General features: G+C 37.6%; 2 protein-coding genes across 2 annotated transcripts in view; both read left to right on the top strand.

Moving 5' to 3' along the window:
* Positions 1 to 5,672: 5,672 nt before the first annotated feature.
* LOC137390138 (Kruppel-like factor 2) lies at positions 5,673 to 7,473 on the top strand. The gene is made up of 2 exons (XM_068076408.1): positions 5,673 to 5,788; positions 6,021 to 7,473. Exons 1-2 carry the CDS (start codon positions 5,726 to 5,728, stop codon positions 7,149 to 7,151), a joined length of 1,194 nt encoding a protein of 397 aa, XP_067932509.1. The 5' UTR covers positions 5,673 to 5,725; the 3' UTR covers positions 7,152 to 7,473.
* A 944-nt stretch (positions 7,474 to 8,417) lies between these two features.
* The window catches only part of LOC137389581 (coiled-coil domain-containing protein 137-like), a 12,873-nt gene continuing 2,924 nt past the window's right edge, over positions 8,418 to 18,366 (top strand). The window contains exons 1-2 of the mRNA XM_068075631.1: positions 8,418 to 8,631; positions 15,633 to 15,775. Coding sequence (XP_067931732.1) covers positions 8,423 to 8,631; positions 15,633 to 15,775 — 352 coding nt within the window. The 5' untranslated portion in view covers positions 8,418 to 8,422. The remainder of the gene's footprint in view (positions 8,632 to 15,632; positions 15,776 to 18,366) is intronic.

Raw genomic sequence — 18,366 nt, 5'->3', positions numbered from 1 at the left:
TGTATAGTACTCACTGTATAGTACTCACTATATATCACTGCGTTCACTGTGTAGTACTCACTATATATCACTGCACTCACTGTATAGTACTCACTATATATTACTGCACTCACTGTATAGTACTCGCTATATATCACTGCTCTCACTGTATAGTACTCACTATGTATCACTGCACTCACTGTATAGTAGTCACTATATATCACGGCATTCACTGTATAGTACTCACTATATATCACTGCACTCACTGTATAGTACTCACTATATATCACTGCACTCACTGTATAGTACTCACTATATATCACTGCACTCACTGTATTGTACTCACTATATATCACTGCACTCACTGTATAGTACTCACTATATATCACTGCACTCACTATATATCACTGCACTCACTGTATAGTACTCACTATATATCACTGCACTCACTGTATAGTACTCACTATATATCATTGCTCTCACTCTATAGTACTCACTATATATCACTGCACTCACTGTATAGTACTCATTATATATCACTGCACTCACTGTATAGTACTCACTATATATCATTGCTCTCACTCTATAGTACTCACTATATATCACTGCACTCACTGTATAGTACTCATTATATATCACTGCACTCACTGTATAGTATTCACTAGGACCTACGCATACATTAAACATGTAAGCACATGCAGTCAATGTTAAGGCTGAGGAGGTCTTGTTTTCGTATGATACTATTTAAAAGTCTTGTCATTTGTGAATGAGATCCTACGGGATGTACAAATTGTTGACTTGTTCAATTCTGTTCTCTCCTGTTCAATTCAACTCATTCAAAATTGAATTTGCTTAATTTGTTCCAGGGAACAACAGATTATTCGCTATGAATTGTCGGTCACAATTGTTTTTCATCGCATGCGTAGTTAAGGGCAATTGTTTGCGGAGAATATCTATCTTGTTGACAAAGCATTAAAACTGAAAAACAGAAAAAAACTTTTTTTACTTTTTTCTCACTGAGATTTGACGCTTTAGCCTCCCATATAAAATAATGTTTTGTCCAGTTCTTCCTTTCAGCTCATTTGTCTCCCCGATGTGCCATAATAAAGTAGCAGTCGGGTTTAGAGTTTGGCCAACAATTTTTGTGACCTATTTTTTGTAAGATGTGCTGATAAGTGAGACGAGGTAAAAAATGAAAGCCTTAATAAAAGCCAGTTCACTTTTACGTTTGCCGATAATTTTATACAGCTGGTAAAATGCTTAATTTGTATGGTCATAGAAACTATACAACATGTATTTTTGTTGACATCACTGTACATAGCAACAGACAAATTAGTTTTGTCAGCTGGTGGTCAGCCCAACCCACTTACAACATCCTGCCCTCCGGCACAAATTACTGAGTGATTATGATGCAATATCTCATATTAAATCTTTAGCTGTTGTGAAAATATCTTTTGTCTGAAGACTTCAAAAATATATTTCTTTCTCCCCTGAGACCTTTACTCACTGCCCATTATTTAGATGACTGATAAGGTCTTGTAACGCATTCTTAGATATTTCTGAATGTTATACCCTCACTCGTGTGAAGTTCTTAAACCATTCATAAAGACAGGTGAGTGGATGGACAAAAGGATTTCACATCATATTGGTAAACACAAACATAGCAAAACAACTGCATACATTTTGAAAACTATTTGCTCAAAGCACTTGCAACTCTTGTCATCTATGTCACACATAGTCATAACACATTCTTTGCAGGGACCACACTTGCGAAATACAGTAGGTTAGTTTAATTTAATATATTACGACAGACATTAAAATTGTCTTGGCTGAAACATTCAGATGCCCGATGTAGCTACAAAATTTTCTGTGGCTTTGTGAAAATTTCTACTCATCTTTATGAAAGATGCAAAGATATGTTTATTCATTTTAGCTTTGTGGTGTATATCAACAGACAAACTCGGTATTGGGGCTTTGTGACAGACTTTCAGAGCTACGTGCTCCACCAAATGTGTCATCTGATACTCTTTAGGGCAATATACTTAGCCTATTATGTTCTGCATGGTTTAAAGACAAAAAACATTCGATATTTTGGTTTGTTGCATCAATCATCACCAGGTCTTAGTATACTCGAGTAATCACTGGCGCAGAGCTGAGTGTTAAAAGCCCCAGGTCTATGATATTACGGGTGTCATAAATCACTTCTATTCAGAATCCATTATACTTCCTTTGACAGTTGCATTATTTCTGTTATGTCATGAATTGACATGATGGACATTTAATTGCATTGCGATTACTCTCTTAACGGCAAACAACGTTACAGTTTTTCCTTAGCTATTAACGAAATCCACAAAATTCCCAATTTACATACATGAATAGACTATTACAAAAACTGATGAATATTTGAATGTTAATAAATATTAAAAGCTGTCGATGGCGAGGGCTGTCTAATTATAATGGCAAGGTTAGATGCAGCAGGGCTTGTTGCTGCGCACTGTGGAACGTCCAGACAACATCTTTTACAAAATCTGATTTGTAACCATAAGGAATAATTTTCACAATACATTAGCTCTGCAGCCTATTCTTTTTGGAGGCTGTAATCCTATAAGCAGTGAAGTCCTAACTTTGCCATGCATCACTGACTGGTCAAAACAAGATAAGAGGATTCCTTTGGCAGCATCCTCTCTAGATGCTGACACTAAACAGAAATGATAAATTTTGACTTACATTGCAGTAAGTTATGGCATTGCTTCTAGATATGTCAAGAGCTATTGTCTTGCTTCGAAACTTACAGTCGTGTAACCTGTTACTAATGGCTTATTATCTACAAATGTTTAATTTTTCAGTTGCATTTCCTTTCAATGACTAATGACAAGAATTCACTAAATATGTCTTTCCTTTTTATACCTAAAGATTTGTATGCGGTAATGTTGTATGTAAAATATATCCATAGCTTATTACACAGCGCGTTTGATTATTTGAACTTTGGCCAAGAAATCGGTGCTCATCGACACATCACTTATATAATGCACTTGCAAATTAGGTTCCTAGCTGCTCTTACAATGCATTCTATTACAACTGAGTGTGTTGTGATGGACAAAAGCGATGAATAGCAATTGATGCTAATTATGTTGATCGCAGCCTGACGACGCTCAACACCGGCCTTTTGCCCGCTCAAAACACCGAGTAACCTTCTTCTCATCAATATTCAATAAAACATGGTGCAAAGATTTACCTGCGGAAACCCTCTTGAAGGGTTTAATTAGTATAGTTCTAGGCCCAGCACTTCTCATTTACCATATAAATCTGTTCTATGTGGAGCACCTTTGCAGCTGTCTGAAAATCATTTATCACAGCTCGAAACAGCTGTTACATTCAAAAATATATAATAATGATTGTTTGTCTTTGGGTTATAATAGCGTAGCCTACTCTGCCACAAGGCTAGCCAAATACTCATTTAGTATTTATCAGCATTTATATATTGTACATATACAATATTTATACAATATCTGTACAATTTATAATGCATATTTCACGTAGTCATATATTTTACATATATATACCGGTATATATAGTCATGTATATACAATATATATGCAATATTGTTCAATGTATATTGTACATATACATATATAGGTCTACAATTTTCATACAATATTTGTTCAATGTATATTATACTTATTTATAGTCCATACGTACAACTACAATATTTGTACAATGATTATTGTATATATTATACATGCAATATTTATACAATATTTGTTTTTGTCTAAGCAGAATGGTTCATTGCTGTTATATCATGTTTTCTCACTTGTGCAAGTTTTGTTAGGGTCAGATTTGCAAGATCCAGAAGAGAAGTGAAGCCGGACACGCTTGTCAGGAAACTGTTGCTGCTGCCTGTGTTAGCTTCTTGTATTTTTGAGCGAATAGAAACTTGAGATCCTCTAAGCAAAGGCGAAAAACTATTTTAGCCTTTTGATTGCCCTAAAATATTATAGCATGTGACTAACCAATCAGAATTAGGTGGAATGTGACAATATTTGGTGTATCCCTTTTATGTCTCACTTTTATGGCTGTCACTCGCCGTTAGGTGTCAGTTTTGCCCTATTCTTGCGTTCAGTGAGCTCAGCCGTAGAAGCTTGAGACAGAATCAACAAAAACAGCATTTCATAAGCCTTCACTTTGCTTTTAGTAAAACGTGTCATAGTTCATCACAAAATCTGTCATTTGATTTTGATAAAAAATTTTCAGTCATTTGGCACTTCTCTTATTCAAACATTTGTGACAGTCTGCGCCTAGTGCTTGTCAGAGCAGCTCATACTTTGACATCCATTGCGTTTATGGAGCTACTCGTAATCAGCTAGCTGAAAGGAGTTATTGTTAAAGTTACTCAAGGTCAGCCTTAGTAGCTACTGTGACTGAAGCTAATGGTAACCATAACAAATAAGGAGCCATGTTCCGGTCGTTTGGGGTTCTCTTTCAGTCAGTTTTCCTCATGGAATTGAGTGACTATTAATACAGTTGATGAACATATACAACACAATACCCGCCTACGACAAAATGAGAAAGACGGAGTAGCAATGTTTGCATTCTTAAACAATACTGTTTTCATATTAGATTACGTCATTTTGTAGATAAGAAAATTCTTTTTGCATGAGCGAAGCGTTCATTCCATCAGCACCAGATTCTCTACCGTATATCATGTACAAAGCAACACGCCAGCTAATCTTGTGAAAATGCGCAAAGTAATTAGTTGAAAATTAGCCTTTGTTACTGATACCAAGTGGGGAAGGTTGGTGACCAGTTTGTTGCAGTATGTAGAGAAGATTAGACCTTCAACAACTTGTTAGAGTTTTAGCTAAAATTTACGAGCAGTTGTAATGGTAATCATATGAATTAATAGCTTTTGAGAAGGGAACAGCTAGTTTTCTTTATTGTTTGTCTAAATGCAATGCAAAATTTCAAATTAGGTTTGACTAATTCTGTTCTACTTTGAAGTGATAATAATAATGATAATAATAATAATGTTCATTCAAATGTTTACTAACACTTTAAGGCAGCAAGTAAATTCCATAGCTGCCCACCTTCTTCATTCCTATTACAGACTACTCATTCTGTTGGTCATATGTGTAGTTAGCTCCTCTTGCTAACATCTATTCAATCACTAACTGCTATTTAATAGTAAAATGACCAAGAATAAAATTGTTGGTGTGCTTGAGAATTCTGATAAATCTACAAATTTAAAATACTAGCATCTCCAATGCTATATGAGATTTAGAAAAATGTCAACAAAAATATAGTGGATATTTGATTGTGAAAAGCATGTACTTTTTGCATAAAACTGCATCATGGATAAACATCTTTGTCAAGCTTGTACCTGTATTAAAATATTTGTTAAGTATTCCCTCCTCATTTACTTTAGTGTGATATATGCTAATTTTACTAGCGGTTTAGCCAGGTTATACAGTAGTACAGTAGCCGTTGGAAACAAGCCATTAATCTAATATACTGGTGAGCAGTGGCTCATCGATAGACATGGATGATACTGGCAACTATGCCTCAGCTCACGATGCTTTATAACTCTTATATAGTCATCTATTTTTAGATCAAGCATTCAATTGGCTAATACATTTTATGACGTTTCGATGAGCAAGTATTTGATCTCAGGATGGAGTCATAAAAATCAGACTAACAAAATACTCTTGCAGGTTTGGCACAAATGTTCTCGCTTCGAGACTTATAGGCAATGGCTCTGGAGTCTAGTTATTTCTCAAACACAACTCTGAATCTCAACTGTGCATACAATCAAGTAAGTTATTCCCTTACATAAGAGCAATGTTCTTTTGTGTTTGTATTTGCTTTGATACCACTACACGCGTGAGTAATAGAACTGGTCGATGCTGTTTACTGGTGTTGTAATTTAACTCTGTGTTCATTCATAGCCAATCTTACGGGAAATAAGCTTGTATTTATTAGTTCAAAGTCTTGAAATCGGACACTTTATGTGAGAATATGTGAATGACTTGCGCTATCTTTTGCAGATAACAAGCTGCGGGCAACCTGAATCGCCTCTTTCTGAACAGTCACCAACTGGCAGCGTTACCTCTAGTCCTGAGTGCCCATTTACCTCTCTCACAAACGACAGCAACGAAGAACTCGTAGAGTTAGATATGGACTTCCTAACATCAATGTTTGGAGATGAATCGGGCACAAACAAGGCAGTACATGTCAAGTCTGAGCCTGCCATATATGACACATACTGCTGCACAACCTCTAATGACCCGGCAGACATTGATATCAAACTCGAGCATACTTTTGCTGATATTCCTAAATACGCACAAGACTGTCAGCTGCAACAGCAACTTCAAGAAAATCTACGGCAGCAACAAAGTCAGCTGCCGCTTACACAGCAGCCCGTTCAGCACTTGCAAGCTCACAACCAACGACAGTCACACCAGAACCAAAGGTTTCGGATGAGACTTGATGTTCAAATGCAAATGCCCCCTACACTGAACCAGCCCAGTACACCGCATACTGCTCCTGTCATGGTGTCTAACCACAGCTCTGTTACTAATGAATATTTATCTGGCGCCTATCCTACACAACAACAGACTACACAGCCAACACAAGCCAGCCAATACCACCAACAGTTGACACCACACACACCAGAGTTGTGTTCTGCGCCACCACATCCAGCGCAGCCGCACCAGAATGTACCATACCCTCAATTTGTTCAGCAGCAAATGCAAGCCTATCACCAAAGCCAAATCCAACAGTATCAGCAACAAACTGCTCAACCGATGGGCATAGTCACTCCGCCAAATTCACCTCCGTTCTACATGCATAGTGTGTCCGTCGACACAGCATTGCCTCGTAAAAGAGGGCGAAGAGCATGGGCACACAAAAAGGTTGTTGTGCATCCGTGTCCTCACAAGGGATGCGGCAAGCAGTATAGCAAATCCTCTCATCTAAAAGCACACTTGCGAACCCACACCGGTGAGAAGCCTTATGTCTGCAGCCATCCAACATGCACATGGAGGTTTGCTAGATCAGATGAACTGACCCGACATTTCCGCAAGCACACGGGAGACAGGCCTTTCAAATGTACGCTCTGCGAAAGGGCCTTCAGTCGTAGTGACCATCTCAGCCTTCATATGAAGCGGCATAACTAGATTGCTAATTAATTTTATTTTTAGCCCCTTATCTTACAAGTTTATCTTATAAGGTTTGCCAAGCAAACCACCCAGCATTTTTATATTTTCGCAATGGTGCTCCAATCTTTTTGACTGTAGGCTAGTAAGATTTAGTGTACATTCTGCACTGCAATATAATATGGCTACAATTTACAAGATTTCTTTGACAGCTGGTCTGTCATAAAAATTTTATTTTGCACAAACCCATTTGCACAACCCACAAAGTCTGGTCAAATTTGCTATTGTTATTTCTTATATGTTAATGAATACAACATTGTAATATATTGTTTTTGTCTGCTCACTTCCTCTGTTCTATTTCAATGAGAATTAAATACTACCTACAGCTAACACTGCCTTCGCCATTAATTAGTAAATTTGTTTACAGTCAACTAAAGAGTCTTCTTGATAATAATTATAACCTTGCACCTCACAAAAAATGCAAATATGTTTTTACTATGTTTCGAAAAATGCCAAATTGTATATGAAAAGCCACATAACAGTTTTGACTAGGTGAGAAACCATTGAAGCAAGTGGTATAATTGTAATCATTTTCAGATAATCGATAACATGGAATAAATAGACTAATTGAAATGGGCTGAAATTTTAGTTGTTATTAGCGCATCATCATGTGATAATAACTCCCACTGAGTAAGTCTACCTCCATGGTCACAGCTACATCTTTATTAGTTTTTCCACAAATTTAACTTATAATGATAAAATTTTGAACAGAATGTTCTCATCTATTGCAAATACTAATAATGAGTTTTATGTAAAAAAATCCATGCTTAGGCAATCGCTAAAACTCTTTAATCTTACAAAAGGCTTGAGTTTTAGCTTTTCCAGCACCTAATTGTTTACAAGTTCGATTATTGTCCCAATTTCAATACTTACAAATATTTTAGCTCAGTGTTTGTTGATAAATTTAATGATCACATTCCACAGCTCATTTTCAACCGTTCATTCAATTGACAATTCATTTATTGGATAAACGCAACGGTTTCACAAAAGCCTTATTAATTTTGTAATAACTTCGAAGAAGTTGTGTACCATTTGTCGTTATGATAACTCCAAATTAAAACATGTTTGTATAAAATCAGAAAACAAAACATATAAAATGCCCAGCATAGACTTGTTGATTTGTATATGTTACATGGCGATATTAACTGTTGAATTTTAGGTCGTATGTCTAAAGTTTTCTACTCCGCTGTAAATCTCCTTAGATCTGTTATTTCCGCTAAATATTCGTCGGCATGGCGGTCCATCGTGGTAAAAGCAAGAATGGGCAACGAAAAGGTAAACCCACACGGCAACCTAGTCTCTTAAAGAAACCAGTCATAAAAGTTTCAGGGAAATTGGGTAAAGCGCAAAAGTCTAAGAAGCGTAAAATAAAAAAAATGTGTAGTTCTACCGTGGAATTCTATGAGCCTCACACTGACAACGAACGAAATCGAACGACCAGGTAAATATACTATTAGAAATTATGATTCCATGGTAAAAATGACTGCGTAAGTAAGCGAAAGATTGTTGCTTTTTTGATAATAACTATATTCATACCGAATGAATGTGTAATAGGCAGCATAGATAGCTCGATAAGCGATAAGTGACTTTTAAAACAAAACTCAAACTACACCTACTATCCTCTGACCAATAATACCATTCACCATACCATAGCCTTACCTATTTTAACCATTTTATATTACACTTTGTTTTCATGACTAGAAAACTGTTGTCATATATTTGTATACTATTTTCACAGAGCTATTATTTGTCCACTTTTTGTTTAAACAATACTCATATCAATGCTCAAGCTTGCGTTCTACATATTTTATGCATTCAGTTCTAATATTATTATATTAGTTAGACTATTCACTAGTTTTTTAGTTAGACTATAGTTTCTTTGCGGTCCTTTTTATTTTTTTGTTGTACACCGCTTTTTAGTTAGTTTACTTGCCGTGGTACCTTGTGGAAAACATATTGTAAAATATGTCTATTGATTACCACAATAAAGATTGCTCATATATATATGTAACGCGCAGGAAAAAGTTTGTGACTGAAATATTACTCCATCTACTCATACAACTGATGGTTTTAGCGTGATGTTGATCATTGCAGTATGGCAAACATTAATTTAAATGGAGCATTCATTGTAGAACAATGTTTTGTGATTAGTACCCACATAGCAATCGAGTTAGCTGTTGTATTAATCAATGTACTCACATGTACTGATGTGAAGATGAAGAAGAGCCTTGGTCTTTCGTTACACTTCCTTATAGCCTCCCCTATACTGCCTTTTACTAGCTTATCTACTAGCTTTACCCACTAGCTTTATCCAGCTTTATGCACTCGCCGTAATTACCAAGACCACCTGTACTGCCTTGAGCTCAGACACCAATATAGCCTGAGCCTAACAAATCCCATAATACAACATGCCCTTTCTTTTTTTCTTTTTGTTTTGGGCCACTCCATCACTACCAACAAGCAGACGTAGTAACTTACCTTACTTGTGTTGCTCGTTACCTGACTCCATTAGGGCAGTCTCCATAGGCTATGCCTCTGGCTTGTCTGACCCTGTGCCACCATCTAAAGTACTCTTCTCGCTACTGTCAGCTCCATTGCCAGTCTGCACTGGCTTTTCCATCACCCTGACCTCCGCCGCTACCAAGACTTTTACCGTGACCACTGTCACTACCAACACTCCTTCCACCAACATTTCCAACACTACTTCCACCAACCCTGACTAGCCCGGAGTCTTTTGGTTGGGTCAGTAATGACTCCTCAACCCCATCTCCGTCCCCATCTCCGTCTTTACCTCGCTCTCCCCAGTAAGAGGCAGGCTCGACAGGCTTCCTGTGGGAGGTCTCCACCTGGGCCGTAACCGGCTGCATAGGGGATGGCACCACAGAGCTGGGAGTTGGCATAGGCCCAGACCTATCTAGCTCGACCTCACCTGCAACCAGTGCAGGTCTGCTACCAGCAATTCTCCTCTGAACCTCGGCTAACTCCTGCACCACTACCCTGAATGCCTTGACATTTTCCAACTCCATGACTTCTGCCTCCCGTTTGGCTTTCAGCTTTGCCAATTTCTCCTTCGACTTCCTCCGCACCTCCCTTTCCTCTCTTTCAATCTCTGCTACCTTTTTCTCATGACCTTCTCTGTCTAACATTCCATTGCTGGATACCTCGGCTAAAAAAGAGCAAACCTTTTCCATTACAGACACTGGTTCAGCTACTTTCTCAGCTCCTTCCCTTACCTCATCGTGGCTCTGTTCTCTATCACACCCCATAGACACTTGCACATCTCTGGTGCCTTGGGCTGTCCCTTGTTGACTACCAATTTCCATGTATTCCCTACTCTTCACTCCCTTGGTTTTACAAGTCCACCAATCTTGACCTGTGTGACCTTTCTTAACTTCGCTCTCTCTGTCAGACTTATTTGTCAGGTTTTGCAACTCGACATCATCTGAAACATAACTTGACCCAGCAATAATGGTTCTCGACAAAAACGGCTTAACTGGCTTAATACTTCTACACTCCTTAACAGCCTCAAACTTACTTTCGCATAACGCATTTACAACAGCAAATAATTTAAGCTGCCTCAACTCAGTTATGCCCAAGAAGTTCGTTCTCAATCCTTTCACCACATGAACTTCAGCATCCATATGCCTGTCTTTACTTTCCAAATGAACTATTACACTTCCAACCACTTTTAACTCACTACCATCATCAGTTTCTAAAATTGTCGACGGTTTCTTTAACCATAGGTCCAACTTATTGGCTGTTGCCTCGGTTACCATAGACACCTCAGCCCCAGTATCAAACGTAAACTCTACATTTACTCCATTAACTTCTAAATACTGCACAATTCCCTGGCCTAGTCATTGATCTTCACCATATTTATCTTTATAGCCGGAGAATCTAACACTTCTGCCCTTACTATTATCCCGGTACCCTTCATCATACCGGCTCGTCTCGCGCCTCTCCTTATACTTCTCCCCCTCGAACCTATCCATACTTTTGACCCTGTACCTACTAGACTTGTCTCTCATCTCGCGGAGGCTTTCTCGGCCCCTGTACCTCTCCCTACTAATATCCCTGCTGCCATATCGCTCATAGCTACTATCACGGCTACCTCCTGCCGCTACCTCGTCTACCGTAACCTACATCCCCTCCCTTATCCCTGCAATAACGGGATACATGTCCTCGCCATCCACAAGAAAAACATTTAATGTGGGGACAACTCCGCATCTCATGACCACTACCTCTGCAATTATAGCAAACTCTATCTCTACTTTCCCTACTGTTTTCTCCATGTCTAGAGACATACCTTTCCCTGCTATTGTCTCTATACTTCCTACTGCCACTGTCCTTGTTATACTCCCTGCCTCTTGTCCCATATCTACTAGTATCGTGCTCCTCACCACCATAATACTCTCTACTACTCCTAGGGCTACCCCTAGGGGAAGATCTACCTGCTGAATCATAACTTCTATCTCTATCATTACTCCTGTACTGCGCTCGGCTATCAAACTCTGATACCTTTGCTACTTCTCTCTTAACCTCACTTTTTAAATCACTACCTCTACTATCTGCTCTCACGAACCTGTCTGAATGATTCGCCATCTCACGAGCCCTCAATGCCTCATGTAACAACTCCCAAGTCAGATTGGCGTTCTTCATTAAATCTCTGCTTCTCTATCTCTCAACCCGTTAACCGCCACTATAAGGGCAAACCTTACCCTATCATTATTGTTAGTCACCTCTGCATATCTGCTCAAACTCTCTACCCATTGTAAATATTCTCTATCACTTTCTCCAAGTGCCTGCCTAGCCGTAAGGAACTTATGCCCCTTTACGAACATACTCTCTTGTCTACCATAATAATCCTGCAAAACCTCCACTGCCCCTTCATAAGTAGAATTTACACCATTTACGTTAAATCCTGCACTCCTCAATACCTCTCTACCACTGTGCCCAATAGCTCTCAATAGTGGTACTAACCTACCTCTACCTCTCATAATAGGGTGTCTATTGTCACCTTCACCTTCGTAACCTCTTCTCTCAACAGCACTCTCAATACATAAATTCATCTCCTCTATGAATCTCTCCCACGACCCATCACCGTGCTCACTAAACACCAGCTTCGGAAACCCACTCTCAATCTCTACCCAACACAATATATCTCTCGCCACCAATCCATTCTACCCCACTCGTATAAAATTAATGTAATTCTCGCCTCCGAATACGTAATAAATATTTACACCTCAACAACACCGCTACAACACCTCACAACACCACCCTACCTCACGTCACCTCGCCTGCACGCCTGTGAAAGGGTCTAATCAACCGTTTGCACTTACCCCGTAACCAGAAAAATTATCGCTAACGTTAACACACAAAGAAAAAAAAATCAGAATTTTGTCAACTGCGCCATATTGTATAAATCAATGTACTCACATGTACTGATGTGAAGATGAAGAAGAGCCTCGGTCTTTCGTTACACTTCTTTATATCCTCCCCTATACTGCCTTTTACTAGCTTATCTACTAGCTTTACCCACTAGCTTTATCCAGCTTTATGCACTCGCCGTAATTACCAAGACCACCTGTACTGCCTTGAGCTCAGACACCAATATAGCCTGAGCCTAACAAATCCCATAATACAACATTAGCTAACGCCAATAACTTTCATCTTTTAGTACAGATATTGATAGGGGAGAGTGGGGCGCGTTGCAACGCAGGGCACGTTAAAACACACATCAAATTTCTTGCTGGATTACATCATTTGGAATTCTTACCTCACTACATAAAGAGCTTTCTAAGTCATCTTATGAGATATCTTGATTGCATGAAATGAAAAGAAATTTAGGTGAGCCATGATTTTTGTAAAATTTATTGGTAATTTTTTGCTCTTTTATTTTTATATTCTAAATTAGAAAATTGCATATCATCTTTGTACATCGTCCCATGTTAACAAAAGTCAATGGAGGCGGCTATAGACATGTTCTCTTCACAATGCACCCACCAACTTCATGTTACAACATCCTGAGTTGGGATGAACGTTTTCGTTACTCATAGTCATTTGGGGCAAGCTGAAACACAAAGGGTATGGACAAGTTGCATGTTTTAATGATAAAAATAGAGGGACAAGTTGCAACATGTCTCAAACTTGCCCCTCTATTCTTATAGAGGGAACAACTCGAGTAGCGTTGAAGCTGCGGTTTGATACAAACCTTGATGACATAGCTAAAAGTTAATCCTCATGATGAACCCCCAAATTTATGGACAATATCGGTATCATGACTGCACATGCTAACATATAGAAAGAAAAGTTTGATCTTCAGATCAACATGTATATATGTTTTGTTGTACTGTGGAAGTTTGTTATTCGTGATTGTTGTACACAGTGTTCTGAAGTTCATAACCAACTCTTTTCAAGTTTTTCTTGCTCAGATAATTAGTGGAAATTTGTATTGGTTGACTGAAAATAAATTTCAAAAAAACAATTCTAAAACTAAAATTTACTATGAAAGTCAAGGACGTTTCAACGTGCCCCATACGGTGTTTCAACATATCCCCTACCGAGGCATGTTGACACACCAAATATGCAATTAGTACTTTTGTGAAATTTCCCAAAGTATACAACCAGCAGAATTGGTATTTAGCATACATATGTAAAGCATATTTCTTCATCCTATGTGATTATTTAAATTATATTCCAATATTTTAGTAAGACTTTATAACCGAAAATGCATTTTTTGTTGCAACGTGTCCACCCTCCCCTATATTCTAGGGGAGTCCTAAGTTGCTAACACGCTCACCAATCATCGTATATGCAACAATTTCGAACCCAGTTGACATATAGCGTTGGCCTTCATAATTATTGCAATGATGGTGTTATGCTGCCATTTCACCTGTCCTGGTTCTGAGTATTTATTATGGATGTACTTTAGAATTAAACTTGCTTAGTTTAATGTTGCTTTGACATTTAGAGGAGATAAAACAGAACCAGGGTTGGAAAATATCGTTTTTTATGAAGAAACCAGATTTTTTTGTTTAAACCGGTTTTTATGGTTTAAACCGGTTTTTATGGTTTTTATAATTTGACCAAGGTTTTTGCAATTTTAAGTCTAATTAACATCACTTGCTATAGCTGCATGATTGAGTGTTGAACATACATATGAATTCATCTGTTAAAGATGGTACTGTGGGAGTTGTTATGGGAAAAGAAAGAAAAAACATGGAAATTTCAGAATGAATCTTTAATCAAACATGATTGATGAAATACAGAGCAGAAATCTTATCACAAAAAGTAAATATATTACATAAAGCTCTATGTATAACAGTATAAGTAGGAATTTAATCCAAGTGATTAGTTGTGTGGTGGTGAAGAGCAGAGCATAATGCAGATGCATTGCTAGTGTTTGAAGCAGTGGCAGATGACTCAACTTCTATCACCTGAATACTAGCATCACTGTCTAAATTGGTGTTGTCAGTTTGACATTTTGCTATGTGAGCTTCAAGCCTATCTATTACGACAGCACACCTGTTACATTTTGCCTTAAAGCCTTTGCTTTTTGCAGTTAGAGTGAAAAAATGCCAAACGGGATCTTGTTTGCGAGGCATGTTAGAAATTTGAGGCACAATTTCAACTTTTCAAAACGCAAAAAACTTGATAAACTGAATTCTAACAATCCAACTACTTTGGATTGTGCCCAATAAATGAAATATTAGTTTGCGAACTTAAAGCTTTTGCCCAAAAATATTTTATTGTTTTAATTTCTACTTATAAGCAATTCTTTCTCACTGGCCAGACTTGAGAAAGTATTCATTCATTATTAGAAACGATGATTGGATTAGTATATTTCACATGGTTTTTATACTTCATCAGTAAAGGAATCACATATCACTTGATAAAACCAATTGCAAATGAAATTCACTAATTCATGGTTGCGCTACGATTTCATGTAGTTTCAACTTGAGCTCTGCCATCTATTCTCTACTGTGTCGTAAATAAACTTCCACAGCTGATAATTACATAGAATTGCATTTCTACCGCACAGGAACCACTAGGAGCTTAAAATATTATGTTTTTCACAAAAAATAATGAAAACGTAACAACCGGTTTTATTCGGCTGGTTTAAATCATTGATTTAAACCATTGGTTTAAATCAATGGTTTTTTGGTACAGATGCTTTCTTATTAGCTAATCCATGTTGTAGATCCAGTATCTATATAGATATATGTAACATAATGAATATAATGAATGCTGTATGATGTGCATTTTAGAATCTGTCATATTGTTGCAATCACATTTTACAAAACCTCAAACGGTTTAAACAGAGCGGTTTAAACCGTTGGTTTAAACTGCTCGGTTTAAACCGAGCCAACCCTGAACAGCACAAATGTTTGTTCTGAAACGTTTTCCTTGAACATCATCTTATAGATCTACTTGTTTTTTTAGACCTCACGAAACCGTTCTCGATGCAGCACCCAAGATGTTAGATCAAGAAATGCCAAAGAAGGTGCGAGAAATGATCAGATTTAAAAGAAGGTTGGCTGATGAGGCTAATCTATCAAAAAGGAAAGTCAAAGCTAGCAGAATGGGTTGGTAGGGGTTTGCGTATGCCCTCAAATTATTTCATTATCTGGGGTTCTATGCTAATAGTACTTCAGAAGTAAATCTATAGAGTAACTTCCTTATGATAGGTTTTGTAATAAACCTACGAGTAGTTTGCACCGTGATAAAAACTGAAATAACTTCTGGTAAATATAAAAAAACTGGTTTTTATGGTTTTTTCATTATTTTTTGTGAAAAACATAATATTTCAAGCTTCTAGTGGTTCCTGTGCGGTAGAAATGCAATTCTATGTAATTATCAGCTGTGGAAGTTTATTTAGGACACAGTAGTGAAGTGATGGCAGAGCTCAAGTCGAAACTACATGAAATCGTAGCACAACCATGAATTAGTGAATTTCATTTTCAATTGGTTTTATCAAGTGATATGATGATCCCTTTACTGATGAAATATAAAAACCATGTGAAATGTACTAATCCAATCATTGTCTCTAATAATGAATGGAAACTTTCTCAAGTCTGGCCAGTGAGAGAGGATTGCTTATAATTAGAAATTAAAACAGTAAAATCTTTTTGGGCAAAAGCTTTAAGTTTGCAAACATATCTTATTTAGTTGGCACAAGCTGAAATAGTTGGATTGTTAGAATTCAGTTTATCAATTTTTTTGTGTTTCAAAAATTTATAGCTGTGCCTTGAATTTCCAACATGCCTCGCAAACAAGATCCCGTTTGGCAGTTTTTCACTCAAACTGCAGAAGGCAAAGGTTCAAGGCAAAATGTAATGAGTGTGTTGTCATATGCGAGGTCACGTAGACATGCTTAACACACACGTAGCAAAATGTCAAGCTGCTCATCAATACTACAAAATTAATCACTGGGATTAAAATTCCTACATATACATAGAGCTGTACCGTGTACGTAATATATTCACTTTATGTGATAAGATTTCTGCTCTGTATTTCTTCATTCATGTGTAATAAAAGCTTCATTCTGAAATTTCTATATGTTTTCTCTCTTTTTTCTCATACCAACTCTCACAGTATCATCTTTAACAGATGATTCCACATTTGTAGGTTCAGTACTCAATAGTAAGTGATGCTAATTAGACTTGAAATAGCAAAAACCTTGGTCAAATTTTTTAAACCATAAAACTGGTTTAAACCGTAAAACCCGGTTTAAAAAAAACGCTTTAAACCATATAAACCAGTTTAAACCAAAAAACTCTGGTTTATTCGGTTTTTCATAAAAACAGTGGTTTTTTCCGACCCTGCTATAATGGAATGTCAAATTTGCCACATATTGACTTACATTGTAATAACCATTAATATCACTTGAATGAGTGATATTTGTTATAATTTCAATGCTCTTTTTTGTGTCATTCTTGTTTCATTTAGGTTTCAAGTGTGAGTAATGAGGCATGTGAATCCCTAGATATTTTATAAATTTAAGTTGTGTTTAGCATAGTAGTAGAGGCCATGGAGTATAGAGTAAGAGAGCAAAATAACTGCTATTGTTTGGCAGATGTCAGTCATGTAACTCATGCTGCGTCTTAGGCCGTCTTGGAGAGATTTTTGTGAGACAGGCTCTCTGGCGTGATTCTCGATGGGTTACCAAAAAGCCTCATCTATTCATTCTACAATCTTTAACACACCTGTAACTCTGATGTTGTTAGTGATGATAGTATACTCAAAAACTTGAAGTAAACATGATGTAATAATTAGACAGCTGTGGTGTAGAAAATTAAAGACAGCCCTTTTAAAACAAATTTGCGTTCAAGTACATAGCAATTTTAGAGAAAATCTCGTTGACACTTGCCATGTATTGCAACAAACACAGACTCACCAGGCCCTTCCATAATTTGATCAGTTAACTGGCATCATTATTGCAGACTTGGAATCCTTATGATCTCAATTTAGTGGTGTTTTAGTAAATTGGGATATCTTCTAATCTCTGAGAGTTGGTTAAATCTATTCATAAGGTGAAAAATAGAACATTTACCACATATAGCTGCATTAGCTCTGGATTACCCTTTAGTGTTGCCTTTGTATGACACGTCATGTCTAAATGAACATGTTAATCTTGGTCATCATTCAAAACTGATGAATCTGACAGTATTCCAATCCCATTTTATTCATACCCTGCAAGTTCTTTTTACGAAAGATTTATTTGCTAAAGCCCGGTTCTCACCCTATGTAAGGAGTGGCGGCGGTGCAACTGGTGGCAGCCGGCGCTTTCTGAGAACCAGCTGGCCAATGAAAGCCTGTAGCAATTTTTCTGCCAGTGGTGGCCGCCGGCAAAGCTCAACGAGTTAAACTTTTCTAGTCTCGGTGTTGGTTGCAGGATATTGCCGGTAGTGAGAACCATGCACATGCGGCACGCTCACTCAGAATGCATTGTGCATACGATTTCCATAATTTCGATTAATCCGTATTTCCGATTATAGTAAGTAAATTGATATGGCCTTGACCCGGAAACACACCTTATATCTCAACTCCATGTGTAAAAGATACAGTTGTTTAGGAGCGCACAATTCCGTAGGCGCTGAGAACAGACAGCCTCCTTGGGTACTGCAGACATACCGCTGGCTGTTCACGGTGGGGGGAGAACCGGGCTTTACAAAAA

The sequence above is a fragment of the Watersipora subatra genome, chromosome 3 (genome assembly GCF_963576615.1).
Source record: "Watersipora subatra chromosome 3, tzWatSuba1.1, whole genome shotgun sequence".
Lineage (NCBI taxonomy): Eukaryota > Metazoa > Bryozoa > Gymnolaemata > Cheilostomatida > Watersiporidae > Watersipora > Watersipora subatra.
This window is presented reverse-complemented; position numbering and strand designations above follow the sequence as displayed.